Source organism: Balaenoptera musculus, chromosome 17 (genome assembly GCF_009873245.2).
Source record: "Balaenoptera musculus isolate JJ_BM4_2016_0621 chromosome 17, mBalMus1.pri.v3, whole genome shotgun sequence".
Classification (NCBI taxonomy): domain Eukaryota; kingdom Metazoa; phylum Chordata; class Mammalia; order Artiodactyla; family Balaenopteridae; genus Balaenoptera; species Balaenoptera musculus.
Genome location: NC_045801.1, coordinates 10,730,407 through 10,758,051, shown reverse-complemented (window position 1 = coordinate 10,758,051; position 27,645 = coordinate 10,730,407). Strand labels below are relative to the sequence as shown.

The 27,645-nt window shown below is 42.4% G+C and overlaps 1 protein-coding gene across 4 annotated transcripts in view; it reads right to left on the bottom strand.

The window, feature by feature from the left end:
- The window catches only part of ASAP1 (ArfGAP with SH3 domain, ankyrin repeat and PH domain 1), a 350,653-nt gene that overhangs the window by 143,259 nt on the left and 179,749 nt on the right, over positions 1 to 27,645 (bottom strand). For all 4 annotated transcript variants that reach the window (XM_036830057.1, XM_036830056.1, XM_036830054.1 and 1 more), the window contains one exon: positions 4,432 to 4,504. In XM_036830057.1, the coding sequence (XP_036685952.1) occupies positions 4,432 to 4,504 (73 nt within the window). The remainder of the gene's footprint in view (positions 1 to 4,431; positions 4,505 to 27,645) is intronic.

Sequence of the window (27,645 nt, the reverse complement as noted above, 5' to 3'; positions counted from 1 at the left end):
AAATCATCCTGGGGAGGTGGGTGGTTGGGTATTCTCAAACTGGAAATATAGAAATGCTTCTTAAATTTCTAAAGAACATCAGATGGGTTTTGTGTCATAAGCACTGTGAGAAAACAAGAAAATTATGAAAACACACTGGGAAACAGATACCAGGGTTCATCCTCTTGTGGCTTCTTTGGAAGAGGCCAAAAGCCCTTGGATGGGAATGACCTGGATTCCACTGAGCATGTATCATGGAAAGATCTGCAACATCACTGTTTTACTCATCTTGCTATTTTTTAAGAATTAAATATCACAGTGCTGCCCACACAAGCTGATCAAAAACCTGGGTATACCGTAATCATTGGTGACTGCAGAAACCCTATCAGGCCCCAGCAGTTGCTGAGATCTGAGTTTATCCCCACATTTCCAGGTCACAGGAACGATACCTGCTATTGTGTCCCCTATCTGGGAACCACAAAGTCATCCCATGGATTACACTGCTGGGAGGGTACATGTGATGGATTCATTCATGAATATTCATGACTAGTGAATATTTAACAGCCATTGACAGAAAGCTTCCTGGGGACCCATCAGCTGATAAGCGGCAATTCATTCCATGCTTGTTCAGCCCTGGCCAAGTGTCAGGTAGAAGACACGTCCACAGTAGCCGCAAACAGCAAAGCTGGAGTCAGCTAGGCTCTCCTTCCATTCCCTGCTAGCTGTGGCATCCTGGACAACATAGTCTGGCTCTTTATGCTTCAGCTTCATCATCTATAAATTGGAGATAATGGTAGACTTACCTCAAAGGCTTGATGGGCTTAACTTAGTACAGCATGAACACCCAATAAATGTCATGTCCTCCAGAGACATTCCCCTTAGTACCCTCCTCAAACTACATCAGATTTCTTCTTTGTACCCGGCAAGCTTTCCTTCGTAGTACTTGCCAGTTTCTAACTATAGCTACTCTCCAGCTTGATGATCTGATTAACATCTCTCTCTCCCACAGGACTGTAAAATTATCATAAAGGCAGAGATTCTGTCTGATTTGTCTAATATACCCAACACCCAGAACAGCAGCATGTAATAGGTACTCAGTAAATATTTGCTAAGCTAATAAACTAGGTTGGCAAATTCACAAAATGATACAAAGATGAACCGGCCCTCATCAAGGAGTTCCCAGGCCACTGACGCAGTCCTCAACTCTAGCTGCATTTAGAGTCACCTGGGGAGTAATACTCTTGTAATCCCACTACTGGACCCTACTCTGGAGCTACTCTTGGAGTGTGAGGGCTCAGGGAATCCCTGTTTTTGTATTCTAAGAGCTCTTCAGGTGATTTTATTTTATTATTTTATTTTTTGGCTGCATGGCGCAGCTTGTGGGATCTTAGTTCCCCGACCAGGGACTGAACCTGCGCCCTTGGCAGTGAAAGCGCGGCGTCTAACCACTGGACCGCCAGGGAATTCCCTCTTCAGATGATTTTAATGAAAAGCCAGGATTGAGACTCACTGATCTAATGCAAGAGAGACGGGCTGACAATTACAATACAACGGGATGTGTGCTCTACAGCCACAGAACTTCCAGTGATGATGGAGATACCCTGTGTCTGCACCCCCCAATGCTGTAGCCACAGTCACACATGACTAATGAGGACTCAAAATGTGGCTACTGAGATGGAGGGCCTGAACTTTAAATTTTATTTTAATTAATTTAAATTTAAAAAGCCATGTGTGACTGGCTAGTGCAGACCTAGGGCAAAGTACACACAACAACCCTGAATCCAGGTTTCAAAGGGGAAACCTTTGGGGGGGATTCAAAGCTCAGTCAGCTGCGGCCCCCCCCCCCCACCCACAGGAGAGTATCATATGGGAGAGGAAACGGCAGCCAAACTCTGCACTCACCCCTTCAACTCTCCACCTTACATACACACAGGGACAACCTCTCCCCACTGCCACGTCCAGGACAGCTGGGACCAAGGAAATGCTTTAAAGAAGCACATCCCCAAGTACAAGAGCCTTTGTGTGAGCTGCTGAATGACGTGGTCATTGAGGCCAAGGGGAGAAATGTGTCTTGAGTAAGGACACTTGAGTAAGGAAAAGAAAGTCACATGGAGCCCCGAGCAGAGTAAATATGGCAGCACTTCACAGCTGTAAACCAGAAGTCTCCCTTTGTGACTCACAGGCAGAAACCATAACATTATGGAGAACTGACATTTATTCCTTAGGCAGATAATGGCTCATTAAGCTCTTTATAAAATCAGACTGGTCCAACATTATTTGTAGAAAGACTGAATTAATATAGAGAAAGCACCCATGCTATTGACCTACCTGCCACTTTTTCTCATCTACTATGTGTTAAGCATGTGCTACGTGGCAGGCAGTGAGTCAGGGGCCTTAAATATTCCCTCATTTTGTCCATACAATACTCTGTAAATTAGATATTATTTTCTCATTTTATGGTGAGGCAATTTAAGATTCATGGAAGTCATTATTTACTTACTTACTTATTTATTTATTTATTTTGGCTGCACCAGGTCTTAGTTGCAGCACGCGGGATCTTCGTTGTGTGCAGCATGAGGACTTCTTCCTCGACCAGGGATCGAACCTGGGGCCCCTGCATTGGGAGTGTGAGTGTGGGGTCTTACCCACTGGACCACCAGGGAAGTCCAAGACTCATGGAAGTTAAATAATTTACTTTAACAAGTAGTGACAAAGCTAGGATTTAAACTTAGATCTATTCTACACTTAAGTTTCTTTTTTATAAAGTCTGTCTAGTATTCTATTATATAGATATACTATTGTTTATTTAACAAATCTCCATTTTCTGTTTTACCAAATCACAGTCAACGATTCAATGAACTTACTTGTATATAAAGCATAATACACACACATACATATAGAGAAGTACATAAATCCTAAGTGTAGCATTTGATGAATTATCAAAAAGTAGACTTAACTATGTAATACCCTCCAAATTAAGAAACAGAACAATACCAGCACCTCAGAAGCTCCTTGTGCCATCTTCCAGTTATTTATCCCACTCACATCCCCTATTAAGGGCTACCACCTCATGGGAGTTCATTAGAAGGAAGCTAAGACATAGGTTATAAGTTAGGTGTATAATTTAGGCTAAGACTTAAAGCACCATTTGGTCACTACATAACCAGACAAATACCATTTATCTACCTTAATTAGAAGTTAGGGTTTTATTGGATATAAAGAAATTAGAGACAGGTCTCCAGGAACCAGGGTACAAAATGTGTTAATTAGGATTACAGAGTGCCCTAAGCCTGGGGCTTTAATGAAGACAAGAGACAACTGATTCCCAGCTCTGACAAAAAGAGGAGGACCAGGAAATATCCTATGATTTTATCACAAGAGTGACTATAAATGTAAATCAAATATAAAACATATAAAATATAAATGTATTGCATTTACTGAACTGCCATGAGGTGGTAGAACTTTTACAGATATTAACTACTTAAGTCCCTTCAACAACCCTGTAATATCACAATCCCCGTTTTAGAGAGAAGATGGAGGTTCAAAAAAGTGAAGTAACCAGCTCAAGGTCACGCTGCTGGTTAGAGGGAGAGAAAGGGTGCAAACCCACATGCATACAACCTCAGAGCGTGCCCTTTCCACTGTACCCCGCTGCCTTCCCTTCCCAGGTGTTCTGTTACAGACAACTGATCTCTTAGAGACCTGACCTCTGGGAAAGCCAGCTGGTACTGCAATACCAATAACAAAAGATGTGAGTCAGAGACCTTGAAACTCATTTTATGTTTGCAGGCCTCTCCCTCCCTGGGGCGCTGGAACCTACCATTTCTTGTGGTTACCTACTGTTTATCTTAATTTGGTTTATTTCTTCTTATCCACTGACAACATACTTTTCTCTCCAAGATGACAAAGTCTCTGACCAAAGCTAAAACATTTGGTGACACAGGTTACCTGGCCTGCCCTGAGTCAGAAGCAAAGACTCGAGTTGGCAGGTCTGTCCAGGTCTCTCCCTTTAGCCTCGTCCCCACGTGTCCCCTAACTTTCACCCCATGCCTGTCACCAATACGGATTTTCAAATGTGTACAGGTACACTTCAGATGGAAAAGATCCTCATGTGTTTAACTGAGGCTACCGAATTACGTCTGACCAACCACACAGAGAGAATTTTACATATCTCCTATGTCACTTGTGGCAAAATTACCTATACCTCTACTGAAGTTTTTCACTGTGTAATAAAACCCACTGCAACTAATGTTTTTCCTTCTTTTTACTTGGGAAGCAGTAACAGGTTTGGACTGACAGAAGAGACAGAAAAAAAGAGAAAAACTGAATTTCTTTGACTTACTTGTTTTTCCATTTGTATCAAGTTTTCCAGAAACTTAGCATCTAACAAATAACAGAAAAAACTGCAGACAATGTATGTAATTGGTGTTATCTGTGTTGGTAAGTACTTACCTTGACCGGAATTATATATTGCTTTTACAGACTTCTTAACTTTCTGTAAGGCCGTTCTATCTTGGTCTAGAGCCTAGAAGAGAAAAATGGGGGGGGAAAAGATGTTAGAAAATTTGGTAAGTTAAAAAAAAAAAAAAAAAAAGGAACGAAAGAAAAAGAAAAACTCATTCATAACTGCATTTGTTGTGCTGAGCACTGCAGCAACAGCAAACTGATATATTTATCAACGATGAACCCCTTCAGAGACACGAAGTGCCCAGGATTTGAGTAGTTATATTTTGGGGATAAATACAGTCATTCCACAAGCTCAACACTGGGTGAATTGGATAAGCTGGTAGTCAGTCGGTAACCGTGCTAAGCTATGCACAGGAAAGAAAATATAAGACACCTAAGATCTGACTGTTTCACTCGGAGGGTTTACAACCTGGGAAGGGAGAAAGGCCGACATAGGACATGAATGACACCTTCCCAGGGAACAAAACACATCTTATCACCTAATGGTAATTTCAGCCAGAAAGAAAACACTTACGGGAGTGTGATAAGCAAGAGTGACCCCAAAGAGCTTCTCAAGCTTTTAAACTTGAGGATTCCTTTTAGTTAAAAAAAAATTTTTTTTAATGACACAATGCTGGGTGTATTTTAAAAATTCTGTTTGGGGCTTCCCTGGTGGCGCAGTGGTTGAGAATCTGCCTGCTAATGCAGGGGACACGGGTTCAAGCCCTGGTCTGGGAAGATCCCACATGCTGCCGGGCACCTGGGCCCGTGAGCCACAACTACTGAGCCTGCGCGTCTGGAGCCTGTGCTCCGCAACAAGAGAGGCCATGATAGTGAGAGGCCCGCGCACCGCGATGAAGAGTGGCCCCCCGCTCGCCGCAACTAGAGGAAGCCCTCGCACAGAAACGAAGACCCAACACAGCCAAAAAAAATAAATAAATAAACAATAATTAAAGGTGCTAATAATTAAAAAAAAAATTCTGTTTATTAAAAAAGCACAACATGAAAAATGCTACCATGATGCGAGTAATGCTTGTACATGATTTCTTAGGTGATGAATCAACACATCTCCAGTAATCTACAAGGCAGGGGTGAGGGGGCTGTTTCTGGGGGACTGTCACTCCTGATTCTTAACCCAGGTGCTGGATACACAACTGGGTTTCGTTTGTGAAAATTCATCAAACCATGCACTTAGGATATGTACTCTTTTCTATGTGTGTATTACACTTCAAAAACAAGTCAATGTAGACATACTCATGGCACGCTGACCTAACTTCTTAGAATAAATTCAAGCCCCTCTCTGCTTTCCCAGGGTCCACGGTCCGTTCACAGTCTGGGAACCCCTGGAGGGTGGGTCAAGATCTGGAGGGCAGGAGCAATGGCAGGAATAACAATAAACTTGTACAATAAAGTTTAAGAACATTCAACGCGCACTCACATCCTCTACATCATCTAAGCCTCGAGACTTCAGATGAGCGAATGGAAGCCCACGGAGGGTAAGTACTTGCTCTCGGCAGGGTACGGGGGGAGCTGCAGGGGGCAAGGCGATGGCAGCAGGCATCTGTTATTCCCCTTCTGCAAAACGGGCTTTCCTGCCACTCTAAACATGGGGTTCAGTGGGTGCTGCCCCTTTCCTTTGGCTCCTGTTCTCTGAGCACCCATGACTGGCCAGGTGAGCACGGCCCATGCTGGGCTCAGTCCTGCCTAGGATTTCTGAGCTTGGGAACCGGGATCATAACATGCAGCCCCTTTCTGATGATGCGAGCCTGGGGGCCACCAGGGGTTCTGTTTCTAGCTGTGTGGAAGAGTCTGGCCAGACAGGATGATGTTAACAGAGACGAAGCACCAGAAACAAGAGGTGGAGGGGGTCCTGGTGGCAACTGAGTCCTTGCTCCCAGCTGTCCCCAGGTCTATATCACTGCCAACCTTCCTGTAGACTGAGTACGTGGGACAATAAATTCCTTTTGTCAGAAGCTAGTTGAAGTCGGGATTCTATCACTTGCAACCACAAGTCCTAAGTAACACAAGAACTAAAGTTTACTGAGCACTTACTACACCAGGCATAAGCTTGTAGAGAAGATGTACCAAATAGATATCTTATCTCTTTGAGTTACATCTTTACAAAAATTCTGTGAAGTAGCATCTATATTTTTCAGATAAGGAAATGTGATAGGCCTTCAATAAATATCTGTAGGAAAGGAGGGAGGGAGGGAGGGAAATATTTACTAACTTGCTCAAAGTCACAAAGCCAGAAAGTGCTAAAATCACATTTTACACTAATGTCTCCCGAATCCCAAACCTAATGGGATGCTGGGATAAAAACCAGCGTTTTGCAGACTGCGGGTTAACACTATTTCTGCCTTGCCCATCACTCACTTTCCACCTCCACAACTTTTTTCACAGCCACGTCCCACCTGCACTTCTTTTTAGTTAACATTTTTCTTTAAATTCATTCACATCTTTTTTAAAAATTTAAATACACTCTAAAGAGCTGGCTCACTCAACATTAATAGAAGATACCCTAAAAATGACTATGTGCCTCTAACTGCATAGAATGCTCGTCTGTTCACTACCTCAAATCACCTCATCTAATGCCAGTGATACTGCACATCACATTTAAGGAAACAATGTTTTATGACACAGCTCCAGAGGAAGAGACAAAGTTTGAGTAATTTCCAAGATCTGAGGTTTGTACATCAGAGGAAAGAGGGAAGATAACTAACATTTTAATAAATGCTTAGTCATAAAGGTGCTGAGATTTACATAGATTATTTCACTTAATTCTTACAAAAACCCTATGAAATAAGTACTATTACTGGATTCATTTTATAGATGAGGAAACAGAGGCTTAGAAAGTGCAACTTGCCCAGGTGGCAGAGTAGGAATTTGAACCCAGTTCTTTACAGTAAAACCCCACCTCCAAATCACTAGCCAGTTCCGCATTCCAATGGTATCTGTGAAGAACTGAAACTAAAAGCAGTCTCATCTTCAGAGGGCAACATCCGCGAGTTTTCAGAGGCAAATCTGCGTTAAGAAACTACAAGACATTTAGGTTGCTAGGAGACTGGGAGGGAAAGACAGTAATGCAAATAAGTGCAAATAAGCACTCATTTTAAGAGATGGGATCCAAAGGGTTTATCCTTTGCTGAACGGCTTTTGTGGTAAGGATATTTTAAAAAATAATTCTCATAACAGCCACCATTTATTTTTTATATACATATTTCTGCCATCTTTTTTTCTGATGAAAACTCCTGGGCTTTAGAGAAGTGAAACAACCTGCCAGGTGTCACACATCAGGTAAGAGAAGAACCAGCTTACGCTTTTTCAAACAAGCCACCTAAAAATCCATTGCAGAAGGCACGCTCATGTTTCTCCTAGATCTTAACGATTTTTAAATAATTTTCGAGAAAGGAAAAAAGATCTCCTTCTGGAAGAAAATAACCTATCAGCTCAGCTTTGGGGAGTGATGACCACTGAAGGATGATTCTACTGGTAGAGAAATTAATGAGTGGGCTTTAATGTCCGTGCACATTTAGAGTTAATGACTCCAAATGAGCAAAGGGCTGGAAAAGATTTCAGCCGTAACATTTTATGAGACCAGTTATCTGCTTCCTTTTTGCAGGAGGGAAAGCCTCAGAAATTTATGTTGACTTTTTACCAACCTGTCTATAGAACTAATAGGATGTAAGGTTCAGGTACTTACTTCTAAAGGTTATTAATGACATCCACATTAGACAGCTACAGCCACCATTATGTCCGCGTGACACTTCTCTTTTTACACTCTACTATTTGGCCACGGGCAAAAAGCAGCTGAGTAAAATGCAGTTTTAAGAACTCTGTGTTTAAGAGAGCCAGGGAACACTGTCCTTCAATCAAACAATGCTCCCTCCAGAAAGAACACGTCTAAATATGCTACAGAGCGCCATTCTCTCGACAGCCAGACAAGCAACACCTGCAGTGACATCTTTTGAAATGTCCTATATGTAAAACTACATAAAGCTAAGAGAAAAGTGGCCGATGAATGGGCTACAAAATTATCCTACCTCTCAACCCATTAAAAGTATGTTAAAATATGTGCCTGCGTTTCTAAGTATGCATCTGAAGGTGAACAACTCAAAAGCGTATGCGTTGGTGAGAGAAGGAGAGAGGGAGAGGGAAGGAGGATGAATGAACCAAGACAGGAATCCAGGAGAATATGCTCATCTCTAACAGTCGAGTAACACCTCCCCCATCCAGAACTTTGCAATACAGCAACTTCCCCTTCTCTGCATTACTAAAGAGCAGGGGCGTGAACCTAGAAAAGCACTTCCCGTCTTTATACGGATGCATAGTCCTAACAAGCTTGGGCGTCACACAGAGAAGATATAGGGTACTGCAAATGAGAGAGAGATTGCTGGAGAAACCACACCAACAGAAGCTGGCAACCAGAGGATTCAGAAAGATTATACAACCTGGACATAAGAATGAAAAAATTCCTTAAGAATCAGAGGCCATTCAGGGTAGGACATGGAACCCTTCGTACCACTCCAGGCCGAGCAGCACCCCTGGGTCACAGCGGAGTGCAAACAACACGCGTTCTCAGAGACGCACAGGCCTCCAGCCAGGCCTGCTTCAAGCACAGGGCATGTGCACTAGCTGATCCCTCTGCCTGGAACTCTCGTCGCTAACCTCTTCAGACGATGGGCTCTTTCTTCTTACCCAGGCCTCAGGATAAAAGCCCCTTCCTCCAAAAGGCCTTTTATGGTCAACCTAAAGCAGCACACCCCCCTGCTCCCCAGTCACTGTCTCATATACCTCACACTAGATATTCCATAGCACTACACACCCCGAAATGATCCTGTTCATGACCTGTTTACCATAATGGTATTTATCTCCCTCCACTGGAAGAATGAAAGCTCTACGGAGACAGGGGCCCTGCAGAACCTGTTCATGGCTGAATTCCCATTCCCGGTGCTTAGCAGATGGCAGACGCTCAAAAAATGTTTATGAAATGAAGAAACAAACGATGAAGAAATGAATTCCTCAGTATTCTCAGCTCCCCAAATAGGAAAGGATGCAATGCAAGACTTGCCTTGAAAATGGCTGAATAAAGTTTTGAATTCAGAAAACATGGCCCTCTGTAATTCCTCCCCTGATGGTTTTGAACAGCCAAAGTTTAAATGTATGTATGTGTTAAATAAATGTGTGTATGTGTGTGTGTGTGTGACACACGTATGAGGGATATGACCACACAGTACCATGAGTAATGGTTTAACAGGACAGACAGAACTTACACATTTTAAGTTAGTTTTGTACCTCAGAATAGTTACTCTGGCAACTTTCTTAAAAAAGCATTTTATTAGAATATAGTACACCTACGTTAAATGAGCAGTGGCAATACGACTGTTAATATTAAGATTTTCTATTTCAGAATTACTTTCTAAGGCTAGGCACCTTTTTTTCAAAATACTCAAATGGGAAAAATGTGTCTTATTTTAGGTAGATGTGATTTTTGAAAATAAGCACGAGTCTTTGGCGCTAAATCTTATGAGTATACCTACAGAGAAAGGAAACAGTGGATAACAATAAAATAATAGCACAGAATTTCTTACAGACATGGCCGGGTAGACACCTCCCACCTTCCAGGGATGCTGAGCATTAAATTGATGTACCTGGATGTGGCTGGCACAAAGCCTCGCACAGAGCAGGTGCTCAAAAAGTGCCAGCATCGTTACCCTCACCTCTGAAGGCGCTTCCAAGAGAGAGATTCCTGAAACATTTGGAGCAGGGACAGCAAAACATCTCTGAAACAAGCGTTCCTACTAGCAAAGTGATTTCTTCAATGAAAAGAATCTTTACTCACTTGGGGAAAAAAAGCAGTGTTTCCATTTTTATTATTTTAATAGTCATATTCAGAGAGGTAATTTCAAAAATGCACTTCAACAGAAACATTTGTCCCATAATCACCACAAAGCGAATGCTCTTCCTCTGTGTAATTCCTGTAATAGGGCAATCAAGGGAAGACTACGTTGGCCTAATTTTGGTTCAGAGCCTGACTGCTTCAGTCTTCAGCTTGTTGAGCAATCCCTCTACCTTTCGGGGAGGACGGAGATGCCTAGTTAACATTCTCATAAACCCGTTGAGGACGAAACAGTGATACAAGCTCTCATGCAGCCTCACAGCCAAATCAATACGTTATTTATCCATCACAAGACCCCATATACTAGAATCTATGTGTATAATTGTAATGGGAATCAGGTTATGAGCCCAGAGAGTAATCCTATGGGATAACGAAGGGCACTGTGAATAAAGGAGCCAGAAGGGAGAGTGACCTTGTTGTTTCCTCAAAAAAGAGGAGGGGGTCAGGCAATCCATGCAAGTGAGTTTCTGTTCTGAGGATCAAACTTGGGTTTTTATAACATTTGCTCACTTATTCATCCATTATCTGTGCCTGGCACATAGTGGACCCTACTCTGGGCCAGGCACTGGCCTAAGTGTGAAAATCCATACTGCATGTGCCTTTGCTTCCCCAGCTGCGTGTCCCCCTCTTCTACCTGCTACAGCAAAACAACAACAACAAAACCCTTCACTAGGATCCGTGGGAAGCTTGGTATTGCTTTTGGTAAGACTGATGAAGGAAGTTATTCAAAAAATATTAATCCTCGCTACCCTGGGGTTTTAGCCTCACTTTCCAAATAATTCCACTCTTTACCTTGTATTTTAGGGGTTTAGTACCTGTGTCTCTTCCCCTACTCAGTCAACTAAAAGTTCTCCAAGGATAATACTTATGTTTGTTTCTTTCTTCACATAGAAGATGCTAAGTAAGAACTGAATGAAGAAACACACACACACACACACACGCGGAAGGAAGGATGAACAAGAATCCATTGTTCTTAGAATAAAACCCAGGTCCCCGTTACTGCCAGCCAGGCCCTATGTGATCCAGCCCTCTCACTTCTGTTGCCACACTCTCCACTCCTCATATCTAAGCCACACCCGCAGCCTTTCTGAACCCACAAGCTGGCATCCACATGAGAGCTTCTGCAACTGCTAACGTTTCTGCTGAAATCCTCTTCTCGAAACTCTTCCCCAGATCTAAAGGGGCCTGGCCTGCTTGTGTGTGCTCTTTCTCTCTCTCTCTCTTTTTTTTTCCCCAGCATTCAGTTCAAATGCTGGAAGCACAGCCCCTATTCATCTGAGAGATGGAAGTATGGGGCACTGAGAAGCATCCTGTGTGTCAGCTATACAACATCAGCAGCAGCACAGAATACCTGCAAGCAGGAAGCAGGACAGGGCAACAGCAGCTCGTATGAAAGGAAGAGGTAAAGATGTTATCGTTTGTTAGTTTCAAGATGAACAGGAGTTGGATGAGGCTGCTACGCGAGGGGAAACGATCAACCTAAAATAAAATGTGATTTGCATAATGCAGCCAAAAAATGGAAAGTTGACAGGTCATCCACAGAAACAGGTTTTAAGCTCTTCATCTGTACTATTTTAGACTATTAAAAGTGTCCTTAAGGTTCAGATTCTTCCTATATTCTCTGATTTCAATCAGAAACTTTCAATGTCCTCTACTCTACCTGTAGCTGAATGGCTGCATGAGGGGGAATTTGACCCACAGGCAGCAAAGATCTGCAGGTGCTAACTACTGAGGGTTTGGGCCCCACTTGGTAAGTCACTTCACAGTTCGGATCTGCAGCAAAGATTCAATGTACCACTTTCAGCAATACTTCCTGAATGATTCTAAGGACCTATTCCATGCAAGAAACCACCACCAACCTATCAACTTTCCAAGCCAAAGAAAAGATACTGCATAAAACTGTATGTAAGCGTCGTGCTCACCAACCTTCCAACCTGACACAGTGGGGTGCAGAGGATGGAGGAACCTTTAAAGACAAAATCAGCCAAGGATTCGCTAATCAGGCCATGAGACAAACAACTTCAAAAACCCTTCCCTTCCCAATCTAGGGGTTCCTTGTGAAGAAGCCAAAGAGTAACTGAAATCAGCGCTTTGCTTGAGAACCCGAAGTTGCTCTTTAAGGAGGGGGAGGGGACAAAAGCAAAGTGGGAGGAGGTCATCCTGCAGCTCGCAGGGGCTGTGCCACCTGAACTGCCCACCAGCCACTTCATGTGGGTCCGTCTGCTAACCAACCACTGTGCTCGGCGTGGCGGCAGTGAGTCGAATCCAGAGAGAGGGTCTCCACTCGACTTCAGTTGCACCCGGGGAACTGCAGTGCAGTCTTCACGGACTTCACTGAGAGCTAGACTGGACGCTGGGCGTGACTTTCCCTAAAACTGATTGCTGGCATGTGCAGCCCCACTCAGCAAACAGGTGTAAGATCAGTAACTAATCACAACAGCACACGGAGATGCACACGCTTGTGAAAGCTTCTAGGTGTGCCTTAAAACATCAGTGACTGAAAAACACCACTGAGAGTGACTGGTAGAAAAATCCTCGAAAAGAATTGGTGGGCTTATCCTTGGGGTCAGCAAAGCAAATAGGAGCTCATTTTAAAAAGAGGGACAGCTTCTCCACTTGGTACTTCTAATCCGGCTCTGGTCCACAGAGAGGCCACTTTTGTCCCTGCTGAGCAATGTGAGAGTCACAGAGAGGAACATCCAGAGATGGGGCGCATCCATCCACAAATACGTCCTCCTCCACAGGCCAAGGTCCATGCTAGATGTGGGGACACTGGGCAAAGACTAGACAGGTCTCTTCTTCAAGGAGGGAAAGACAGGAAACAACGGGGTGCACACCAACACTTCTGAAAGGAGAGAGGCTTGGTGTTCAGAAGCACCAGGGAGGTCAGGTGGCCAAAGCACGTGGCCACATGGAGGGTAAAGTGACAGATCACGCAGGGGTGAGAGGCCACGGAAAGGAGTCTGGGTTTTATTCTGAAGGCAAAGGTTAGTCAAAGATGAGGCCGCTGGGGTTTTACAAGAACGAGGCGATTACTCCTGAACTTCAGAAAAACGACGCTGGCTGATGTGCTGGGAACGGAAGGTAACAGAGCAAGACCAGAAGGGAAAAGCCAATCAGTGGGTATTTCACAAAGAGAACTTCCCTTAAGTCTTTCTGCTGTGGCTCAATCCACTTCTTCCTCTAGGATCACAGCCCATATCTAAGGCTTCCTCCAAAAATACTCCTCCCCCCTCCACACCCACTCAGTACCTGGGTGGATGGCATCAAGACACTCAGCTGGACCCGAGAGGCCAGGAAACCCTGCCAACCCCACCTCTGCAGCAGTTCTTAAACCCATCCCCAGGGCTCCTGCCTGACTTCAGGACTGGATCATGCCCCAGGAAGATGGAGGAGCCTTTCTAAACTATGACTCTGACTGCGTCACTCTCGTGCGCTAAGACCTAGAGACTCAGAAAGCCCTCTCCGCCTCACCCGACACTGCTTCCGCAGACTCCCTTCTGCAGCATGCCGACCTGCGTCTCTCCCACCCTTCACTCTACCTTCCTGATAGTCCAGATACATGGTGCCCAAACGTACTAAGCGCCTGTCTGGCCTCTGTGACTCTGGAGATGCCAATTCCAATAGCTACAATTCTCTCCTTTCTCAAAAATACTTCTGCCTTTTGCCTTTTCTTCACCATCTTAACCATCTTACAAACGCATGCTCAGCCTTTAAGACTGAGTTTGTCATCTCTGTTAAACCTTCCCCTTCCCTCTGAGAAAGAATCTCTCTTCATCCTGTAGTGCTGTGAGAGCGCTTATCATAATGGCTTTTTCCCTTACATTTCTATCTCCAACAAAAGGTAGCTATTAATCCTTCAAGATACTACATATGTACTCACTTCCTTTCCCCAGCTGTAGAGCCAGCTTCCCGGCCCTGCCCCAGGACTGCACGTGCGTGACCGGGAGACCCAGCTGTTCACAGTGTACAGGCAGGACCCCACGCAGGATCCGGGTCACCTGGCAGCTAACTCTGACTCCTACCCCTCAGACCTCTCAGGTTCCCAGCTTTCTGACCTGTAAATTTGGAAGACTGGACCAACATGCAGCTTCTTCTAGCTCTAATTTTTCTGAAAACCAACTATTTTCAAGTACTAGGGACCATATCCTACTGCTTCAACTCTCTTAGCATATTAGATTTTGTTTTAAAGAAAAGACATCTTAATTTTTTAAAGTAGCATGATTGGTATCAACAGCGACTGATGCTGGCAAGGACCTTACATTTAAGGTCTCTATGCAATTAAAAGGATAAACCACGGCTTTGGCCTCAGATTCTAATTCCAGGTCAGTTCTGTGTCCCTTTTTTGCATCCTCTGTCTTCCAAGAGATGTTTTGAAAAGTTCATCTTGAAAGTTGCATTCAAAGACTCTATCAATCATGTAAAACAAGCATTACTAATGCCTTTTTTTTTTTTTAAAGGGCAGTTTAATATGGATACATGGGAGCCATTTTTTTTTTTTTAAAGTATTTGTTTATTTATTTATGGCTGTGTTGGGTCTTCGTTTCTGTGCGAGGGCTTTCTCTAGTTGTGGCAAGCGCGGGCCACTCTTCATCGCGGTGCGCGGGCCTCTCAGTATCGCGGCCTCTCTTGTTGCGGAGCACAGGCTCCAGACGCGCAGGCTCAGTAGTTGTGGCTCACGGGCCTAGTCGCTCCGCGGCATGTGGGATCTTCCCAGACCAGGGCTCGAACCCGTGTTCCCTGCATTATTGGCAGGCAGATTCTCAACCACTGCGCCACCAGGGAAGCCCCACTAATGCCTTTTTAAAGATGAAGAAAATGAGTCAGAGCAAGTATCCAGGGCCAAAAACCCAGGAAATGGCAAAACCAGGCTTTTCACCCTGGAAAGTCTAACTCCAAAGTCTGTGTTCCTTCTGCCACATTCTGCCACATAAAAGACATACTTTATTCCACTTCTTATTATGCTTGCTATGCTTAAGTATACCGCACACTAAGCTTTCTATAGGTGGCTCAACTGCCCAGCTCCTCAGGATAGAAGTTCTAATGGAAGACAAGCCATAAGCCACTGGTGACGTCTCCAGTTCAGTAGAATTTAGAACTCCTGTGTACTCTCCAACACAAACCTCAGACCTGTTGACTGCAGATCTGGCCATTGTTAATGGTTTTTACAAAGAAAGACAGGCCTAATTTGACAGAGAACATCAAGAAACTCCAGCTCCACACATGCGTGAAGGTGATTACTAAAAGCGAAGGACCGTTTCTTGTGAAAAAAACAACAAAATGGATTCAAGTGGCGTTTCCCATACTGCAATCTGCAGAAAACTATTTCTAAGATGCTGGGAAGTATTCTGGGGAAAAAAGAGGCCATGACAAATTTGGAAAACACCATATGCTAACTATACCTTTCTTTTGGATACCCAAGGCACACTAGAATATCAAAGACTGGGATATTTTAAAGAAACATGTTTAACTTTATGACCCAGCAATTCTCCATTAAAATAACTGAAATAATTGATTAAAATCAGGATTTCTTCTTGGCACACCTATGGAACAATATTTGTTGGGACATCAATGTAGAAAACTCCATATTTTAAAAACGTCTAACAAAGTTAAGCCTCAAAAAATGCACTATGTATATCAGTTAAGAGGTCTAATGATGTTCTCATGTCAAGAAGACATACTATCAGGAAAAAGCCAAGACAAAAACCAAGATAAAACCAAAAAAACAAAACAACAACAAAGCAAGATAAAAGGACTAAGAGGGAAAAATAATCACAACAACAAGAAGAGGAAAAAAAGTTGACATCTGTAGGACATTATTAGTATGTGGAATTCTTATTTCGCTACTATCGTGATCCAGAAGACAGGACAAAAGACATTGACATAGAAATTGAAAACTGTAATAAACCTATGCAAAGAATTTCAATCACACCAATAATTTTTAAATTCCAAGTAAAACAATACTGAAGTGTCTTTTTGTCCTTATAAAGATGTAACAAAATAGAAAAGGTAATAAAAACAATGAACGGATAGGTTTCAGAGAAACAGTCCCAATTGATACACAGGACAAATTGTATTCCAAGTCATACTGCTCTTTTATCTGGCACAGTAACCCTATTCCTGATAATTCCTATCAAACGACCACCACCCCCTCAAGAAAAAATTTTAAAAAGATACTATAAAACACGTTACCAGATTTTACAGTGCAAAAAGCAAGAAATAACCTAAATCCAACAACAGGGAGATGGCCAAGTAAAATAGGAAACAAATAAGAGGGCTCATATGGTCACTCAAACGTATGTACGTAACAATTAGAAAGGATAAGGACAGCCATTTATTGAAGGTCTATTTAGGTGAGATGTGCAAATACTATGAAATTCCATTATTTACAAGGTAAAATTATACAAATATTATAAAGATGTGAATTATCTAGAAATGTAAAGTTTAGAAAGGTTCACAGAGACGTTTAAAAGCTGTTGCTACCTCAGACTGCTACGATTAGGAACGTTTTTTCTTCTAAAATAATTTCCTTATGCAATATTATACAGTTGATGTAATACTTAAGTTTTTTTAAAGCCTTTTAACAGTGTCTTATAATACATGTTTTTCCCTCAGCAACTGCAAGAGATCCAACAAGATGCTTTCATCAAAAATGAGGGAGAAATACTACACATTCTCAGTAATTTCCTTGTTGCCTTGCAAACTGTACATTTAAAAAATTAGTAGAATATTGTGTTTCAAGGGCTCCTGTCTGGGGCCAGAAAGAAAACTGTAATCACAGCAATTACCTTGTGAACCTCTCATTTCTGCTGCAGTTCTACAGTTCAGAGGAGCATACCCACCCACAAGCACCATGGCTCTTTCATCTTGAAGCAATTTCAGCTCCATTCTTAGGAAAATAATAATTATAGGTACAACAAGGTATTTAAAGACCAAAAAATAGTCATGAAAACACCATTTTCCATGTTATAACATAATGAGAGTTTCTTAAAAGAATTAAAACCTAGACCGGAAAGGAGTCATGTCTTTGCAGGACCCTGAGAATTTATCAGGAACCTACCTCATAACAAAACAAGAGTTTTCACTGGTGAACGGATTAGAAAGCACAGAGCTACTTAGCCTTTTAAATTCTTACCAGTTCTGAGGTTCTATAATGTCCTACTAAACCATGTGTCTGTGTCTTGACCCAATGATTCAAAATACGCTGCTGATGATTTAGAGTCATTTAGACTTAATCACACAATTTTATCTAAAGTGGAGAATCACGTAACTGCTGACTAGATGCTGGGAAAACATGGTGGTTAAGAGCATAGAATGTGGAGCCAGACGGCCTGGAGTCAAAGTCTAACTCCACTACTTACTAACTATATGACCTGGGCCAGGTACTTAATCCAGCTGTGCCTCCGTTTCCCCACCGGTGATCCATCTCACAGAGTTACATGGATTAAGTAAGGTAACCACACAGATGAAATACTCAGAATGGTGCTTGGATCAGAGGCAGCGCTCAACAAATGTTAGCTAGAATTTGCAAGTGCAGGTACTTGGATTTATTTTTTCTAACGTTCCCAAGAGGTATACAGTTAGCAAGAATAATTTTTATTGATACATGGCTGGTGGTGCTACTACAGAAGGAAAAGAAAACGGAGAGGCAGAGGCAAAACCTTCCACTCAGACCGGTTCTTTAGATCAGTGATCTCTCTACAGTGCACACAGGATAGTCCACTGTGGTGTGGGAAAAAAACAAACAGAACTCCTGTTTGCACTGTTTTATGTTAAATAATTATACAGTATTGGTACAGAAGAGTATGTATAGATATATATACATGTATACGCATATGGAATGCATGCTTAAAAAGATTTTACAAATGAGATGCACAAAAGCTTGGAAACCACTGCTCTGTTAATGAACACTAGGATTTTACTTCTCTGAAGTATGAACTGTGGGAACTGTGGAGTTAAGACAACAATGCGGCCCAGGGGCTATGTGCTGTCTGCAGATACAGAGAAGATTACAGCACTGTCCAATGTTTAAAAGGACGTTGCCAGAAACGCCAGTGGGTTTTTCTTGAGTAGCAGCAACCAATGTAATAATGTTATCTTAGAACACGGAAGGGCATCACACAGCACTAGCGTTATTTCAAAATAAAAGAATATTCCCTTATATATTTTTCTGTCACTTTCACTTTTTTGTGTCTGATTTTTCCAATTGCCCAAATATTATCACAATCTTTCCTTTCTGAGGAAATGAAGGCTCAGAGAGACTAGGTGACTTTTTCTAAGCCCACTTGGGTAATAAATGTGGTCTTAAAACTCAAGTCTCCCAAATCAGAATTTAATTTAAAAAAATTATTCTGTTCACAGGTGTTCTGTAATTTTGAAGATATTACACTGCTAAAAGCACATGAAAGTGGATATTTCTCCCTAATCTTCTGTTTCCTACCACAAGGCACTTAGGAAACATGCTTTACTGGCAAAAAGAAAAATTTCAGAAAATTTTGTTTTTAATGTAACACAGAGCAAATGGAAAATACAAATTCTAAACTTCACCCATAATTCCACAACTCGAAAACACTATTTTCTTTTTTCTTGACTTGCCATCTTTGTTCATGTTACGTGATCTCTATGTAACTAATCAATGTTACATGCAATCTGTATTCTGCTTTTTCGCTTAATACTATACTGCAAACACTTGTGCTTATTTTGCCCGCATGAGCACAGCCATTACTACTTCAGCATTCCATCACTCTGGTATGTCATCTGTCTCCTATACATTTCTCTTATTGAAAGCTAACTTCATGGCCAGTTTTTTCACTTTCGTAAATAAAAGTATTTAAGACCTACTTTGCAACACGGTTGTCAAATAATCAAGTTGCTTTTAATAAGGATAATTTTAAGTTGTACATGTTTTTAAACATGCTTATGAAATACCAGCAGATATCTTTTAATATATTAATAATTCACATGCCCCCAAGTAACCACACTAATAGACGGTCTTTAAGTTTTTGACTTCTAAAATGCTGTCACATACCAGAAATGTCACAAAGATCTAACTAATCCCCTTGCAAATTTCTGTTGAGTGCAATTTAGGCTAGTAGTTAACTCAAAGTCACAGGCATCTTAAAAGGGTGCAACGGCTAATGTGGAACACTCCTCATTCTAACCCCCCCTCCCGTAGCTGTCCCTTACAGGCACCCTTTCAAACAAAGCTCTCTCAGCACAGCCAATTCACACGGATGTCTTATTATCAGGAGAATGCTCACAGACCCCAGGACCTGCTGATTCAATATTACTTGAGGAAAACAAGAATGAGGCACCAGGGTTTGCTCTGCAGCACAAATGAATATCATGCTCCACTGGGTGCTGTTTCCATAAAGATAAATCTTCCTGTTTGCAGGAGTTGAAGAAATTTTCCATAAATCAAACCTTTGAAATTGAACCTTATTCCCTCAAAGATACACACATTAACATTTCAGAAATGCTTTCCTCAACAGGCGTCAAGTTTTGTTGTTGCTTTATCAGAAAGAGTTCTTTTGTAATGTAAATGACACCCTCCTACATTCAGACAGAGCTTGCTTGAAATGGGGCTGCATCTACAGAGTATTTGGAAAGCAACTTCAATCTCCACTCTATGAATTCATTCGTTTGACAGTTATCTGGTGGGAACAATATCCCAGAGTCAAGGAATACAGAGATGGTCCCTGACCTCAGGGATCGTGACGGATTACTCCAATCACGTTTATTAGGTAGCTAGATACAAAATATTTTTAAACATGAATGCTTCTCTATAATATGACATCTGGGGTAAGTATGCCAAGACAAAAATGTACCAATATTTACCTAGAAGCGAAGCATGTAGTAAATTTTAGAAAATGATTAAAAAAATATATAGCATGAAGCCAGGAACGATAAAGAAAATTCAGTCTCCCTGATAAATACATATAAAAGCTTTTATTAAATTATATTTTGTGGATTGAGTTATACTGCAAAGGGAGGGGACAAATTCCCTCTGAGTGATTCTTTAATATGCTGCTGGGAGTAAAATTAAAGGGACACACTAATGGTTTAAGAAGTGGTTTCCATTTCGAATACCAACATTAAAAAAAAAGAAGAAACTGGAGTACAAAAGCTCTAAGAAAGCCATCAGCTTATAATCAATAATTTTATAAAAACTAAGTTAGTTGTTTTCCAAGTGTCCACACTGACTGTTCAGTAAACTAACATGTTCAGTGGCCATTTCTTGGGGAGCCTGAGTGAGCCCAGTGCACTAACTATAATGCACACCCTCAAGGAAAGCTTCCCCCCGCTCTAAATGCATTCTGGCTGCTATCATGACCCTTAGTAGAATGCTGAGTGACGTTTTACTATCTAGATACCCCAGAGATCCTCCAAATGACTCCACTTCTCAAAAGTGAACAAACAGTGCCCTCATTATCCAATGACAAGGCCCACTATGAACTCACGAGTGGTCCAACCCAGTCCCCATCAAACCACAATAATTAAGTCCAACTCGGCGAATGTTTCACACAGCCCGACTTTGGAGGAGTGTTTCATTCCATGAGCTTTCCTCTGACGGCTGAAGTTGAAAGCGCACAAGGTTTTAGAGCTTTCACAAATTTAGAATATCCTTAAATCTGAGAACTATTCACTTAGATCAGCATTTCCCCAAAGCTATGCCCAACTAGTCCAATTAATGCTGTGAGAAAAGGGGGATCTACAGTCAGTAAGTTTGGGAAACGCTCCACACCACACCCCCTTTTGAAGATTCACAGAGCGTTAATCTATTAAAAGCCCATGAGATGCCTGTTTCTTTAACTCTGTTTAACACAGTATTCCCCAAACTTATTGGCCTCAAAAGCACACTTCAAGCCTCTCTCCTTTTTCACAAGTACCCACTAACATCTCAGAACTAGTTCTCTACATAATACACTTTGGGTAACACAGACTTGGATCATAATATTCCAGAAAACCTGTTATAATTTACATCAGAGAAAGCAAATAGGTGGCTCACAGTCTAAACTCAACTTGCAAATTATCTTCTGTAAATTTCTGAATTAACTTCCAAACATTTTTAAAACTTGGGAGATGTAAAATAAAAATTCCAAAGTCCAACTTTCCCTATAAAATGCTTTGGTTGAGCTGAACGCACCTTTTCCCAGGAATGACCATCAGCAGAGCCTCAAGAGGAGGGCCAGTCTAGGGTCTCCAGCTGCCACGGAACCACCAGGTCTGTGCTGGTCACCCAGGCCCAGCCCCACTGTCACAAGGGCTCCTATGAATTCTACCCATGTTCTGGGCAACGGCTCCACGATGGAAGATGTCAGGGCATGTTGGAATGCTGGAGGAGAAAGTCACTGTCGATCTGCCCATCTCTCCAGTCTATCTCCTCTATGAAAGTCTGCCAAGGACAATCTCTGTTTACACCCACTGCCCTGGCATAATGAATAACAGAGCAGCCTCACTCTTGCCCCGTTCTGGATAAGTTATACAGTCACTGTAGCTGTGAAGCCTTCCCAGACCTCCCTGACATTCACTCACCTCCTCCACGCTCAAGTCCCATGGACATATTTTACTGCCTCAGAATGTCCTTCAGTACTTCCCAATTGTTTCATGTGAGCCTTGTAGAAACAAGACAGACATCTGAGCCCAGATGAGCTGGGTCTGATCCCGGGCTCTGCCTCTGAACAGCTCTGTGAGTACAGAGAAGTCCCCTAATGCCTCTCGGATTCAGGACCTGCACCACGCTGTGTCACAGAGTTCACGGAAAGATCAGGGATGCAGCAAGTGACTGGTAAACAGCAGGAGTTCAGTAAATAGTACTTTTAGTTCTGAGAATATAACTCCATGGAATTACGTGTCTCTCTCACAGTTCTTAAATTTCAAATGCAACGGTTTGGGTTCTCATGGTAGATACGTTAATACTTGATTGTGAACTGACCTGCTGATTTCTTCCCTTAAAAAAAAAAAAAAAAAAGAGCCAAGAAATGTCCTTTTCTCAATTCTCATGTTGCTTTAATTTTTCCAATTTTGGGTTAACTGGCATGGGGATATTTTCTTATTTACCCCATCAATTTCAAAAATAAATTCCAGAAGGGCATCTGTCCATTTACTTATGGAAATTTTTTTTAAAGTTTTGAAGACTGGGGGTAAGAAGAAGAAGAAAGAAAAAAATTCTCCCCAAAGAGTATGGTTCACAAAATTCATGACCTGAGTTAATTTAAGAAATAACAATCTGCCTGTAATTTAGAGAAATAAAGTGATGACTCATGCACTAAGATGAACTGGGTTTTTCCCCTCCCCCTCTATGCCTTGGGATTACTAAATATCAGAGAACTTTCCCTTGGGATCTTCCCCGAAGTCTTTATTTGTTCCCAACCAGCTTCAAACATTCTCCTGTTTTCTACTCTTTTTAAAATTGTCCCCTTTCATTCTGGCTAATAACTGAAGCAATTTCTCACGAGTTCTTGCTATGGAAAGAAAACCTCTAAGTGGATGCTTAAATGCTTAAAATTCACTTTCAACCCTTGCCAGACCTCTTTTGTGAGACTACACTGGAATCGCCCTGGATGCAAGGCCTCCCCTGCCCTCCAACTTTTCTCTCAAGTCTGAAGCTAGTATTCAAGGAATAGATGGGGCAAAACAAAAGACAGCAAGGCTCTGATCCAGCAAGCGCCTTTTACGGGTTGGCTATGACTATACAAAATTTTCAAGCAAAATTAGCATAAGTTAGAAATGCTGTTTTTAAAATCGAACCTAATGAACCATCACTATCTTATCAGGCTCGCTCACTAATTACGTTGCCTCACGTGCCTTTCATACATTTTGGTTTCTTACAATGGACGGCAGGGGTGGGGGGATAGTATTTGCGTTACCATGTCTTCACCTGAGAAAGATATTATAGAAGGTTGGATTAGAGCTGAGTGCATTGAACCTCACACTTACTTACAGGACAAGAGTTCCAAGACAAGCAAATTGTACGTATTTGGCTACTTCTTGGGTGAGGATTAAGAAATATCAAGGCTTTCAAATTAATTGCATTTATCTCTTAGCCATCGGCTGTACTAAAGATTATAACAAACACCTTACCAAGTGATTCTGCTCTCTTCAAAACATTTTTGGGATAATGAATAGAGGATGTGTTACAATTTCTTTCTTTTTTTTGAAATAAATTAATTTATTTTTATTTGTTGATTTTTGGCTGCACTGGGTCTTCATTGCTGCGTGTGGGCTTTCTCTAGTTGCGGGGAGCAGGGGCTACTCTTCGTTGCGGTGCGTGGGCTTCACTGCGGTGTCTTCTCTTGTTGTGGAGCACGGGCTCTAGGCGTGTAGCCTTCAGTAGTTGTGGCACGCAGGCTCAGTAGTTGTGGCGCACGGGCTTAGTTGCTCCGCTGCATGTGGGATCTTCCCGGACCAGGGCTCGAACCCGTGTCCCCTGCATTGGCAGGCAGACTCTTAACCACTGTGCCACCAGGGAAGCCCTCTTTTCTCTTTTTTGAAAGGAAAGAAAAAAGGCCAACCAACATCATCCAGTTAGAGGGAAAAAACCAAGAACCCATGTTTTCCTTTCCAGTCAGTAGGCACTCCTAACATTTCTTGTTATTTCTGTGGCACTGAAAGGTCTTTACAACCAACTCAAGTGTAATGATGACTTAATTACATCAGTAAAATTGGAGAGAGTGTGCCCTCTGCTACAGGGTAGATCCTGTATCAAGAGTCTCCTCCTGCCAACTCACTGACCACTCTCTGTTCCAAATGGGCCATCCATCTCGCTGGGCTACTAGGACAGGAGCTCTGGGTGAGCAGGTGCTGGTCTACTTCCTGTGCATCCGCTGCGGTTCAACTACCCTCCGTGCTAACAATGTTTTAGCCGCTCTTCTCTATTTCTGATGGCCAAAAGCTCATCATCCCATTTCACTGAACCGTACAGCTGGGAAGACCTTAGAGATTACATATTCTCTGTACTGCCTCATTTTATTTTATTTTTTTAATTGAAGTATACCTAATTTACAATGTTGTGTTAACACTACACTGTGGTGCATAAAGTCAAATTTGCTTTTTCCTCCCTCAAGATAAAACCCAATACGTCCAGGAAATTTCAAGGCCTCTTAGGGTCTCCCACTCCTCAAGGAACCTCATGCAGAAACGTAATCCACAATGATTCGATTGTATGCATTCGGAAGAAGTGTGGGAGTGGAATTACTAGTTAAAAGTGTGGGTGCTTCTACCCTCATAAGCTCCACTGTGAGGAGGCCAGGCCACTGAAACTGTGGAAGATACATTAAACAATCTGCTGATCCCTTAGTTCCTGCAGCCTTGCCTATTCCAAGGATCTCAGCAGCTCAGAACTGAGTCTGGAGTTTATGAAACATGTGTATATATACATACGAGTATGTGTGCCCAAGACATCAGAGCCCATAACTGCAAGCCAACCACTTTATCTGGTACTTGAATGAACACTGAAAGGAAAATGTATGACTGTCAACGTATTGGCCATGAAAAAAGAATCTTCATAATCAATTCTCAAGAGTATTCCTGCCTTTATGCCACTTTCCCCTAACATGATGACTTAACCACCCCATAAAATTCAACCCTTCCTCCAGGAGATAAAGCTTGAGAAGGACCAGGAAAAGAGGTGTAGAGGGGTGAGATGCTTGAGAAATACTGGGATGGGTTCTACGTAAGCACGGGGAGTAGGGTGGGCTTGGGGTATCTCTTACTGTGTGGGAATGACTGCCAGGAAAACCTTCACTCTAGCCTAAATCAGAGGCTGCTAACTCCTCAGGTAGAAGTAGCCCGAGGCAACCATACAGTTGATGTGCAGTAAGACTCTGACACACAATAAGATCTCAAGAATTCATGCCAACAGCAAATGTGGAGGCAGACAGGGGACTCAAGGTGGGGAGACTCTGGAGGGGGCAGGATTACAGTCAAGGGATCTCCCTCCCTCTCTCATAGTTTTCGTTCGTTCTTAGTTCCATGACTGCTCATAGTTGACTCCCAGCAACTATCACAATTCTTACATATTGTGTGCATGCAACAAACAACTGCAGAAAGAACAAATAAATATGGCTACCCGGTATAAAAGGAAAAAAACAAATGAATTTTACAGTTACTAAAAAAACTTAAAAGACTGTATGCTCCAGAAAGAAAAGTAACTGTTAGATATGGACAATATAAACTATGCAGTTTTTTCATTAGCTAACAATCACCACGTGAGAAAAATATGTATGTCATAGATTGTCTTCTTGTTCCTAATGCTGCTTAAAAAAAAAAAAAAGTCCCTGTGGGATCTTAGATAGGTTACAAAGGTTATCCACTGTCCATTTCAGTAAACACTTGGGGTAAAAATTAATACTTTACTAAATATGAAGAAAGTAGTCTTTGAATGTGAGTTGGAATTCCTAGTTTCTTAAATCCTTTCAACTAATATTTAGACTATAAGGATGACTCTTTTTCCATGATTCACGTTGGGATAAAGACTATCACAAAATTTTGAAAATATTTATAAAATAGGCTCCACTGAAAACTCCCCCAAAAGGCTCTAGGAGAATGGACCTCAAAACACAAGTTTATCTTCAGATGTATTATTAAATACTTCAAATTTTTTACTTCTGCAGAAGGATAAACAGAGAGGCCTGTTCCATGACCCAAAAGCCAGGATTTCCTTGAATGACACACTAATGAAAAATGCAAACCAGTGGAAGTCTTGACTCGCCGTACAGAGTCTGTTACATTCCAACCAAAGGTCTGCCTTGCATCAAGAGGGAAGAAATAGCTCCTGAAACCAAAAGTTATCCTTAACCTTTGCCCCAAGAATATTTCCACTTTTGGGTAACATGGAAACACGGAAAATGATCCTCCAAAATACTTAACACGTTTATCAACATAGCATTCACTTGGCATATACTGTCTGATTATGTGCGTTGATTACAACGCTTACCTTCAAAAAGCCCCAATTCAAAGATCAGGTAAGAGACAGCCAGGTTTCATGGCAAGGAGCCACACTTTTTCTTCTAGCCAACAGTACCTGGACCAGGGAAGGTAGCTTGACCAAGGGCTTCCCAGCAACCCATGATGTGGCTGGAGAAAAGGGAGGTGAGCTGGACCAGTCAGAGATGACTCTTTCAGGAACTCGCAGAAGTGAAAAGATGATGGAGGAGAAACCATGATGGAGCAGGCATATAAGTCTTAATGAAGAAATTTAAATTCCGACTAAGCGGCAGGGAAAAGATACACAAAGCAGAAGCAATTCCAGACGAGGCCAGGGTGTGAGGAGAAAGAAACACAGGTGCGATGAAGACATCACAGAGAGAGATCATGAGGTGGTCTGGAACTAACCCCGTGCCCACCCCATCACTACTTTTGAGTAAGCTTAAGTGAGCCTCTGCTCTCTAGAGAGCCTAACGGAGACGGAACTCTCTGTTCTCTCTCTCAGAACAGTAATACTCAGAGTATTATTAACCTCTGTAGGCCACAGAGCTAATAAATCGTAAGATCAGAGAATCAAGTTCAGCAGTGTTTTGCTCCAAACCCTAGAGTGTATTCACCAAGCTATATGCATTCCATAAGAATAACTACCAATTTTGAGTGCTGAGCCAGGCACAGAGAGACACTGGATAAACATCAGTGATCATTTTTTTTTTATTCATTATTTCATAGGTAAGGAAACTGAGGTTCAGAGAGGCCAAGCAGCTTGTTTACAGTCACACAGGTAAGAAAGGGCAGTCCCATGATTCCCATGCGTGCTCTTCCTGCTACACACCTCTGAGTTGCAGACGCTGACAACTGGAAGATTCTAGGCCCTGTTAAAACTGGTGAGAGTGCTTCCCTGGTGGCGCAGTGGTTAAGAATCCGCCTGCCAATGCAGGGGACACAGGTTCGCGCCCTGGTCCGGGAAGATCCCACATGCCACGGAGCAACTAAGCCCGTGTGCCACAACTACTGAGCCTGCACTCCAGAGCCCGTGAGCCACAACTCCTGAAGCCCGTGCGCCTAGAGCCTGTGCTCTGCAACAAGAGAAGCCACCGCAATGAGAAGCCCACGCACCGCAATGAAGAGTAGCCCCAGCTCGCCGCAACTAGAGAAAGCCTGTGCGCAGCAATGAAGACCCAACGCGGCCAAAAAAAAAAAAAAATTGGTGAGAAAAAGAAAACCACTGGCCACAACTGGAAAAGGCAGAGGATGCCTAATCATGACCACAACGTGACAGGTGCGGAGGTGAAGAGAGAGACAAACATGGATATTTCTCGAGTGGGCCTCCAGCCGTGGGGAGAGAAGACACTGAGAAGTGAGGACACCTGGGCTGGATTTAACCTCAAGGCAAA